Source organism: Adiantum capillus-veneris, chromosome 10 (assembly GCF_014529385.1).
Source record: "Adiantum capillus-veneris isolate H3 chromosome 10, ASM1452938v2, whole genome shotgun sequence".
In the NCBI taxonomy this organism is placed as follows: domain Eukaryota; kingdom Viridiplantae; phylum Streptophyta; class Polypodiopsida; order Polypodiales; family Pteridaceae; genus Adiantum; species Adiantum capillus-veneris.
The window spans coordinates 126309076-126320280 of NC_140940.1; the positions used below are offsets into that span (position 1 = coordinate 126309076).

The 11205-nt window shown below is 41.7% G+C and overlaps 1 protein-coding gene across 1 annotated transcript; it reads left to right on the forward strand.

The window, feature by feature from the left end:
* The first annotated feature begins 3429 nt into the window (after positions 1-3429).
* On the forward strand, positions 3430-4940 carry LOC147449599 (uncharacterized). Its single transcript, XM_086522648.1, has 2 exons — positions 3430-3938; positions 4071-4940. Exons 1-2 carry the CDS (start codon positions 3638-3640, stop codon positions 4784-4786), a joined length of 1017 nt encoding a protein of 338 aa, XP_086378774.1. The 5' UTR covers positions 3430-3637; the 3' UTR covers positions 4787-4940.
* Positions 4941-11205: the final 6265 nt, after the last annotated feature.

The window sequence follows — 11205 nt, forward strand, 5'->3', positions numbered from 1 at the left end:
TCCTTGTATGGTAATCAATGAAAGAGACATAGTACCTGCAACCATGTATACTTGCAGTGTCGGTTGGACCCCAAACATCTGTTTGCACCACCTCAAGTGGCTTTTTACATACATTGTGCTCATGTGGAAATGAGCCCTTTGACTGTTTTCCAAACTGGCATGCTGCACACACTTTATGCATACCATCCACCTTGAATTTGGGCAAACCTTTTACAATCTGTTTTGATTGAATGCTGCGCAATCTCTGCTCATTGACATGGCCAATGCGTTTGTACCAAATGTCAACATCAGCCACAACACCTGTGCCCTGTGCAAATAATGCAGCTTTTACCTCAGGCATGTCTACATTCAACCTAAACATTCTGCCCACACATTTGCCCTCTGTGATCAGCTTACAGCCATTCTGGAAATCTTCTACATAACAGCCATTTGGATTGAAGCGAACCTGTAAACCCTACTCAACCATTTGTCTAACAGAAACAAGATTCTTTGTAATGTTTGGGACATGAAGTACATCTGCTAAGTACTTTGATTTCCCACTCTTCGTATTTAGAGGTATGTCCGCTACATGAGCAATGGGGTGAGCTGTGTCATCTCTTGTTTGCACATAGCCTGACACATCTGGTTTGCGCATATCTCTAAACCACTCTCCATGAGACGTCATGTGATTAGAGGCACCTGAATCCACATACCACACATCATCTTGGGTGGAATTCTCTGCAGTCATTGTATTCATTACATGCTGCATAACAAACATGCGCTCGTTTTTGTTGTCATCTGCATCTCTGCTAGTAGACGCATAGTTTCCATGTTCTCTCTTTCCACTTGCTTTTCCCTTTGGACAGTCACATGACATGTGACCTCTTTCACCACAAGTCCAACATTCTCTGCTATCTCGAGTATGTTGCCCACATGTTATAATTGTGGAGAGTTGGGTCACATCAGCCCGCAATGTGATAAGCCACCAAGGATGGGGGGAGACATGTATCCATTGCCAAGACAGGTGCTAACTAGGTCAAATGATTATGGCATCGAAATTAAGGGAGACGTGCCCCAGGTCCTAGTAAGAAGAAAGGAAAGAGCCATGAAGGCGAGGATGTCAAGGCCAAGAGGAAAAGGAGAGCTCGTCGAAAGTTTCATGTTTCAGATTTTCCACTAGGGGATGGGCAATTAAGCTATGACTTGAAGGAGGATCTGACGAGCAGGAAGGTAGATGTTACTTTTGGGTAGCTTATAGAGATGGTGCCTAAGCTAAAGCGACAGTGGAAGAGGATGGTTAACCCAATGGAGAAAGAGCCAGAGAGAGGTTCAGTAAAGGTGTTGGCAATGGATGAGCTACCAGACATTTGTCCAATAGTAGATGTGTGGCATAAAAGGAAACATTTGGGACAAGATTATGTGGATGGCGGAGCCCAAATATGCGTCATAACACACTCATGCGTTGAGAAGATGGGTCTCACAGTGGCTGGGGTGTCAGGTTTTCGGATCAGATTGGCAAACCATCAAAAAGTAAAATGCTTGCTAGTTTTCCTGATTTGTTCATTACTTCATATGAAGAGATAAGAGGGTTCAAGGGTGAAGAGATGCATATAGAGCTGAAAGAAGGTGCTAAGCCAGTGCGTCAAGAAGGTCAAAAGTAAGGGAATCAAGAAGCATGACTTGGTTTTGCGCTACAACAGTAAGCTGGACAACACCTTCCAAAAGAAGTTTCAAATTAAGTGGGAAGGCCCTTTCAAGGTAGTAGAGTGTTTTCCAAATGGCACATATCAGTTGGCTAACCTGGATGGTGTTCTACATAAGTCAAGGGTAAATGGGTTGCGTCTTAAATTGTATCATGCTAGATTGATGATGGTGGAGCAAGATGAGCTGTCTGTGGATCAAGCAGTGTTGGTGAGGGATGAGGAGACCTGCGATGCGGCGAGTCTCATATCTCTCTTTGCTGCTGCTGATCATGAATGATCTAGCAGGCTAGGGGATGGGCAAATTATGTCAGGAGTTTTTTGGAGCAAGGGATTTCGCATATGTACATACACATGCATGCTTCTTTATTAAATAAGATCATCCTCCAAGCAACTCTAGCTAACTACTAATAGTGACATCTTGTGTAGAACAATGGAGGAGACTTAAATGTAGTACATTTTTTTGCTCATTGCATGGCCCAATTATTTCAGGATCTATAGATACGATGTATAGCTTTAGTATACAGGATTAATACGTTTGCATATCATATAATATTACAATTAAAATTTATAGGAATGTTGATGTTTGATTATCCAAAAAAATGCATTTGTTATTATCAAAAAGCGGATGCATGAGTCTCTCTCTCTCTCACACACACACACACACACACACACACACACACACACAAGAAAAAGCGAAAGGGGATCTTCACATATTGTATTGTTCTTCTCAAAGGAAGACATGTAGTTGTATAGCGTATCATTGAGAATTTTCTCTAACCACATTTTGAAGTACTTATACCCTAAAGATGCCTGCTAACCTAGCTATGTTCACTTATGTGTTGGGCTAGGTAGTGGATATATTTGATGCATTGTGTGTATGCATTGTAGGGGGGCTCTGCTAATACCATGGATAGGCTTAGGTTGGCCTTATTTTTCTACTTGTCGTTGTTTGAGAAAAAAAAAGAATTCTTTCTTTCTTAATCACTTTGTATTAACAAAAGTAAAAGAGATTGTTTTTATAGTTGTTCTTCAATTATAGCTTGAACTTAGACACAATGCAGCCCGAAGTCATTACTACACTCAAACTTTGTCTACTCATATCAACGTAGCCTATATGTGTGTGTGTGTGTGTGTGTGTTTGGGGGTTGGGGGGGGGGGGGGGGGGGGGGGGGGGGGGGGATTTCATTCAACGTCATTAGAAATAGATGAGAGACGTTTCGGGTGGAAGGAGTTGACCCCCGTTTTACAAACAGGGAAGGGTTTTGCATGTGCATAGCTGATGTAACTCTACCTAAATGAGCAAAGTTAGCTAGACTGCATCGGTTAAGAGCTGCGAGACAGGTGCCTAACAATTGTGGCATCGACAACGAGCTTGAAGAGGTGCAGGCTTTGGCTTTTTCAAGTGCTACCTACACTTGTCGCAATAGATTACGTCAATTTCGACTTGCATCTTCAAGTTGGCGGGGCATCACTGGTGGACACGTGGCAATTTCATCACCCGCTTTAGTCAGTCAATTGCGGGGGTGTCAGAGTTTCGCACGAACACTAGGTGGGGGTTGATCGCGAACGTGAAACCCCCCCTCTTAAAAATCCCCACTTTAAGGTAGCCGTTGAGAAAGAGGAAGAAAACGGTCAAATTTTGTTGTGCCTGCATATCTATAGAACGCGAAGAGACCTTACAAAAACACGCTCGTTTATCTCTTCGCCTCCAATTCCTGCATCGTCTACAACATCAGCTAAGGTGAGAATATCTGCGCTAAATCTTCGCTCTCTCTGGATATATGTGTTGGATATGTGCGTTGAAGTGATGGAGCTGCACTTTCTGCTTTCCGCTGGAGCAGAGCTTCCTCATTTGGGTCTTCTCCAATCAGCTATGGCTCTGCTCTTCTTGCTTTCTGCGTGAGCGAGGTTTTCCTTTTCCATGATTTCCACAGGTGGACCCATTTGTGGAAATCATGGAAAAAGCAAGCTCTGCTCATGCAGAAAGCCGAAAGATCGGCGCCAAATCTTCTCCAATCGTCTATGGCGCTGCTTTTTTTGCTCTCTGCATGCGCAGAGCTTGCATTTTTCATGAATACCATGTCCCCAATCGGCTATGCTGCTGGTGTTCTGCTCTTTGCATGATAGCTTCCTTTCGTTGTGATTTTCCAAATTTTGGGACTTCTCCAATCGGATATGGTGCTGCTCTTTTTGCTTTCTGCGTGAGCAGCGATGATTTCCACATTTTGGGTCTTCCACTAATCGGCTGTGCAGCTGGTATTCTTGCCTTCTTCATGAGCAGAGCTTGCTTTCTTGGTGACGGCATTTAGGTTTTGTCTTAAGCTCCTCTGGTTTATGCTTGTGCTTATGCTTACTTACTTGTCTCTGATTTGCAATGTCTGAAAACAGGAAAATCTCTCTGCTTTCTCTGTTTTCCAACGTTCTATCACATGGGGGCAGAGACTGAAGGTGTGATGCGGGCACGGAAACGGGGTTGCACATCCAACATTATTCACAGATTCCTACGATGGCTCAACTACACAGTCATCCTTGCAAGCATCATCACCATCATCTGCATGCTTGCGCTACGGCTCGTACCGACCGCATGGGGATGGGGCTTCCTCTCATTCTCCTTCCTCTCCATCACATCTGCCATTGTCGGACTTATTGCAACAAGCTCCAGAGGCACCTGCCATTCAGTAAACATGTTCCTGCTCATCACATCAACGTGTGTGCAATGCTCAGTCTTTCTCCTGTTGATTACCCGCCCTAGTGCGGTGCTCGACAAGTTCAAATCGAATAGAAGTGACTACGACGGAAGAATTCTACTCAAGGTGGATGCTGCCCTGCTTCTATGGATCTTCTGTGTGCAGGTTGTGGTGCTGGCTATGTCTTGCATCATGCACTACTGTGAGCCAGTGGACTACTATGAAGATCTTGAGGGCAATCCTCGTGCAACTCGACGAGGAAGCAGAAGGCTATCCAGAGTGCAAGAGGAGAGTATTGCGGATGCGCAGGCAGAGGCAGCAAAGACGGCGGCATCTGAAGCTTCACGTCTGCACAAGGAAATGAAAGAGAAATACAGCCAGAAGAAAGAGGAGGCATATGACAATGTAGAGATATGAAGTATGCCCATTTTGGTGTTTGTCTCTTCAGTAGGAAGACCTATTTATTTATTTGTTGATTGCTGTTGGAAAGAGATTCATGCACATCTCATGAATCCAATGCCCATGTATAGAAATGTCTCTTTAATTAATATTAGTTTCCATTTTCATGTTTGCCCTTACTGGAACGCTGTTAGTAATTTCACATTAACATTAATTAATGATCCACCCAAAATGGGCAAGGGAATCGATCCTCCAATGTAGGTGGAAGTCCAATAGCTAGCTAATCCTTCAAGAATTATCTCAAGCAACATTTATGAAGAGATCTATCCACCAAGGAAAAAAGGGAAGTAAAAGAAAAAACACATGCACCAGTAGTTTCCACGCAAAAAGAGACCCTTGTAGAAACAAGAACAATGGCTTTAATGAAAACTTTCACACACTTCTTTACAATCAAATCTAGTACCATAAAAATAAGCTCGTCCTCTTCTACAAAGTCAAAGATCATGCCATAGACACCAATAAGAAATTCAATCTATCGGCCAATGTATGCACCTTACAAAGCATTGTCGAGAGGAAGAAGAGCCAAGTGTTGGTCCCATTGGCTGGTATTCAAGATGCAGGCCTAGTCTCGGTACTAACAAGTCAACTACATCATAAATATAGATCCACAAGATGAGTTGCCTCAAAGCTTTAAGTCCTTGCAAGCACAAGGAAACTTCCACGGAAATGCAACTAATATGGGTCCCCTTCAAAGCAAACAAAGCCTACACCTTGTCACTAACCCATGAATCACCACAATGTTAAAGTTATGACATCTCAAGTGAATGGCCCAATGTGACTTCAGGTATTTAATTTACTTATTTGTCAAAGTCTTGGGTTGAGCAATTCGTTGAAGGCGGTAGGTTCTTAACGACCCCAAAGCTAGTATATAAGGAGAACCCAAGTCCCCATTGTATCATCACTAATTCATTGCCCAGCTCGTTGGTTCTATGTGTGTGTGTGTGTGCGCACGCGTGCGCATATTAGAGCGACGTCCTTGATGATCTTGGGAGGCACTAGCATGGAGATAGCATGGAGAGGATTGGAGAGGAGGAGAATTATCAGTATTTTCCCTCCCTTGCCTTTTTGGAGCATTCTAAATTGCAGGTCAGATCGATGTCTTTTTTTTTCCCATGTGCGTTTTGAAACGCACATGGGGTGTGCCAACTTTGTCTCTCTCAATGCAGGAACATTTTATGGTAGGGATGTGTTAAAACACACTTCGGACCTTCGGGGCATTTTTCCCCTCGCTAGGATGTTTTTTTCCTCGTGCATTGTATATATGTCCATCACTCTAGGGATAACTTATCTTTCCATTGCACACTAAGTAATATTACTCTCTATTGTGTGCCTTGAGCTTCCTCTGTCTTCTCCAAGATGTGTGTGTTTCCTTGCAACCCTATTTCCAACAATTGGTATCAGAGCAGGTTGCATCGTCCCGGGGTTAGTCGCCAGGATCGCTAGCACATGCCTGCTCACTTCTCACATTTTGGTGAGCTTTGGTGACTGTCAACAAGTACTTCAAGATAGGTCGAAGAGCTTGGTCTACTCAGATTTCCCATTCGTGCTCATCTCGTCCTCCATTTTCCTCTACAAACAGTAATGCACAAACAACTTTGTCCTTAGGTACATAATTTTTTTAGTGCGTTTTTTGCATAATAGGCCTTTGCCATCTTCTTTGGGTTGTGCTATATAGCACGTTGTCGAGAAATTTGCGGTCTTGCCAGGAAAGCACCGAGCTTATGGCTGTGAGAGTTTGTGAGAGAACTCGACAAAAACTATATGAAGGAGTTAAACCATAGATGCCATGAAGACTAAGGTTTGGAAAGAAGTACAATCAAAGAAGCCCACCCATTCTCTCTTGCACTCACACGCACAAAGAAAGAACACAAAAGAAAATGTCAAAATAACACAAATATGAAAGCATCAAGGCTATGGTCATATCGTATCATGGGTAATATGGAAGGGTTAACAGATGAGTTAATGCTATTCAATTTTGGCTGGCCAAATAGGCTACGAATTGTTCTTTGGAATTGTAGTTTTGTGCTTACCATAATATATATTTTTTGTCTAGTGATTGGGATTAATTGTGTGTACAAATCCTCTTGGTTCATAGCAAGATAACTACGTTTACGTCAAAAGAAAAGTTATAGTCTATGAGAGATAGTATGATGGGATCCGGTGATAGAAGTATTTCATTGAACCTTTCTGGGCCAAAGAGAAACACTATACGTTGTTGAAAGAGTATTTTACGGCTAATCCATACGTTAATTCTAATAGATCGTACAGAGTGAAAGCGATAGAAATTATCATCATGTGGGTTTATTCATATAGGATAGTATGTGAGAAATGTAGATATGAGAGAAGTGAAGAGATGAGAAGTTTCCCTCCCAAGCCCTATTCTTGCCCGTAGGCAATAAGGATACTGCGGGGAGAGATGTACCTGTAGCAAGAGAACTCAGAGAGGATGAATTATTAAGAATGAGAGAGATAGGTTTGGTTAAGGAGATGAAATTAGATACATATATATATGTTGGATTAGAGATGAAAATGAAAACAACAAGAAATCAAGAAAACATCAATGTAGAACACATCTTACTTGAAACCCTTCGGCACCATTATTGATGGGAGAGAGAAGAAGAGGGGAGAATTCAACGTTGATTGATACGCCAAGTACAACACCTTTGATTAGAGTTGATCTTCCAAGGATAGCGTACAAGAATGGCTAGTTTTCCTCTAGGGGAAAGTGTAGGCTTGGGCTTATGTTAATGGGGCTAAGTACAATTAGGCATTACTACTCACTCCCTCAAGAATTCCTCTCATCAATGGCTTGAATGCTTGAGTTCCTTTCAAGGAAGAAGAGGTCCCCTTTTATAGGTGAAGGGAACTCCCAAGGGTTTACACAAGAAGAGAGGAGCCAGTGTGAACAGGAATTAGAAAAGTTGGAAATAAGCTACCCCTGCATGATGTGGGCAGACTGGGGCCCAGTATTTTGATCATATCTCCTCAACCGTGGCTCCAAATAAAAAAGTAAAAATATGGGCAAAAACTTCAGCTCATTAGCTACGATTTTCATTTTAAAATCGTTTTCCAATTCGGATTGGAACCTTGTGTAAAAAATTTCATCAAAATAGGGTCCATTTATGGCAGCAAAAGTCTTCATGTGGTCTCCTTAGCCTAAACTTTCATTTAATTCCAAAGGACACCTCATGCCATATGAAAGCATGACATTATTCCTTGACAAAGTTTTGTAATCATGCTTGCAATAATGCATTAAAATAAGTGTATCTTTGAAATCATGCCACCTAGTGTCCCACTAGGATTTGATTCTCTCCTAGTAGCTATTTAAAAAGAAATATAAGAAAAGTATAAAAAATACATAGAATATATATATATTGGAGTTTACCCTAGATATAGGATCTAACTAGGGTGTGAGATGATAATGAAATAGTAGAAATAAAGAATCAATGCTTTTTGCCCCAAGTTAAAAAGACGAAGCTATTGATGCTTTTCCCATAGTTTTTTCTGATGGTAAAGTAAGGATATGTTACCCTTGAGAAAAATAATAGGATGAGATAGAAGGCTTATTATTATACTTAAATATGAATATGTACACTATAGGAAATATAATTATGTATCTAAAAAAATACAAGATAGATCTTGTAGCATGCGTTCCCACTATGTACGTGTCACAGCACGACATCCACCCCCTCTAAACCTGCACATCCTCCGGTATGTGCCACATTGTCTCTTTGTAAGATTAGACCTCTTGTACATCTTCCTTGTCTTCTTCTTCACTGGATGATTCCAGAGCTTCATGTTCACTTTGATCTTCACCTGTGTTTTTCTCTTCTTCCTCATCCATATCTTCTAGATCATTGTCTCCTCTTCTCTTAAACATTTTAATCCTTTTTCCTGCAATGGGAATCTTTACTTCTGTACCATCTAGTTCAGACAAGCTGTAAGTAGCATTTTCATGCATATGCTTTACAGCATACGGTCCAAACCATCTTTTTGAGAACTTACGCATGACTGTGTGCTGGTTATCAAGGCTACTATCATACACTAAAACCCAGTCACCTTTGTCAATTGCTTTGCTCCTGAGTCGATGTCGCTTATCAAAATAGTCCCTATTTTTCAACCTTGCAATTTTGAGTCGTTCTTTTGCAGCTTCAATGTCTCTAGGTCTTCTCTCTAGCTGCCTTATACGCAGTGCAAGGAGATCTTCCCTACTAAGCCCCTCTTGCCAAGGTAGTACATTCCATGTGGGAATTGTATCCTCAATAGGCATCACTGGCTTTTGACCATGCATTAGCTCCGCAGGCATGTAGCGAGTTACTGAGCTATGTGTTGTACGATCAGCCCATAAAGCATATGGTAACAATTTTGGCCACTCACCAACTCTTCCTTTGCAAGCCTTGGCCAAAGCTTTGATGATAGGAGGATGCCCTCTTTCACTCTTTCCATTGCCTTCAGGGTTGTAAGCTGTAGTAAGAGAAAGCTTGATCCCTAATCTAGAAAAGAACTCCCTTGCTTCTTCGGCATCCAGTTCACCTCGATCTGCAGTGATTTTTCCCACACAACCATAACGGTAAATCACCTCATCAAGAAGGAATTTGCACACAGCTTCTGTGGTCTTAGCTCTTAATGCTCTTCCTTCAACCTGGTTAGTTAGGTCCTCTCGTGCAAGAACCAAGTATCTCATCTGCCAGAGTCCTAAAGGCATCGTGACTAGATCCACAACCCATTTATAGTGCATGGCTAGTGGATATGTAGGGTGCAATCCATCACGATGTCGAACATTTGAATGCATTTGACAAGTTACACATGACTCTACAAATTGAGATACATCTTTATACATACCCTTCCACCAGTATTTTTCTTTCAACTTGGAGAAGGTTGCCCACACAACCCTGTGTCCAGCCCATAGACTCTCATGAAACTCTTGCATTTGCTTTACTTGAGTCTCTTTTTTACATATAACCCGTTGTGGTGTAGCACCCTTTTGTTTAGGATGCTTCCACAAGTAACCATTCCTTAAAAAGTACCCATATGCTTTTCTGCGTATCCTCTTGAATTCTTGTTCAGACCAATCATCCTGTTTTGTTAGAGTACTCAAGTACCTTCCAATAGAAATCCAATCACCTTCATAAAGATCTTTCAAGAACAATTCAAGTGAATTAGTCATGCAGACATTGTTACCTTTTACATGAGAGATAGAATAGAATTTTGTGCCTACATCATCTCCCTCATCAATCATTTGTGACTCATCTTCATACCTTGCCCTTGATAGCATATCTGCCACTGTATTGTCTTTACCTGCAATGTGCTTAAACTCGGGATTTAAGGACTTAATGTAGGCAATCCACCACAACATAGCAATGTCTGGTGTTGAGCAGCTTGTAATCATCCCAAGAAGTGGTAGACAATCTGTTTCTACAACCACACATGCACCAATTAGGTACTATTTCCCACTTTTCAAGGCTGTAACCATACCCCATAACTCTCTCTTTATCTGTGGATAGTTTCTTTGGCGAGCACTTAGTACCTTTGCTCCAAATCTTACCACATACCTGTGTCCTTCTTTGTCATCTTGCCCTATTGCCCATCCAATTCTTGTGGGACTGGTGTCTATTGTCACAATTACTGGCCTTTGACACTCATAGTCTATCTTTCTCAAAGTTGTTGCTGACTGGAGTAACTCCTTTAGCTTTTTCATGGATTTTACATGTGCTTCTGTCCATTTAAACTTCTGATTCTTTCTAAGCAGCTGATAAAGAGGATCAGCTACATGTGCATAATGTGGAATCCAAATAACATAGAAGACACATGCTCCCAGAAACCTTCTAACCTCAGTGATGCTAGTGCATGTTTCTTTCATTCTTTGGATGGCATCTACCTTTGATGGACAAGGTTTTCTACCATATGGCCCACACATGTGCCCCACAATGAGCACTTCTTTGACACCAAACATAGACTTTTTCCCTGACAATGTAAGATTCACTTCTTCCAACCTAGACAAAATGTTATCACAATCATTTATGTGATTTACCACAAACCTGCGACATCCCTTGAGATCCAAAGCTTCATCTTTGTCACTTTTTTCATATCCTTTGATAGGCAAATCATCAATGAAAGGCATTGTGATTTGAGGAATAAAGTCACGTAAGACCTTATTCATCCCATTCATCATATGTGCAACCGAGTTGGTTGCTCCCTGTGGCAAGGTACACATCCTTACCAAACCCAAAGGTGTCCTCATGGTTGTCAAGTCTCTGCTTTCGATTGGAAGCTGAAATTGATCATACCCTGAGTAGAGATCCCCCATTGAGTAGATTGCCCTCCCTGCAAACGCCTCTGCAAATTCATCCACAATTGGACATGTTCCTACATTTCTA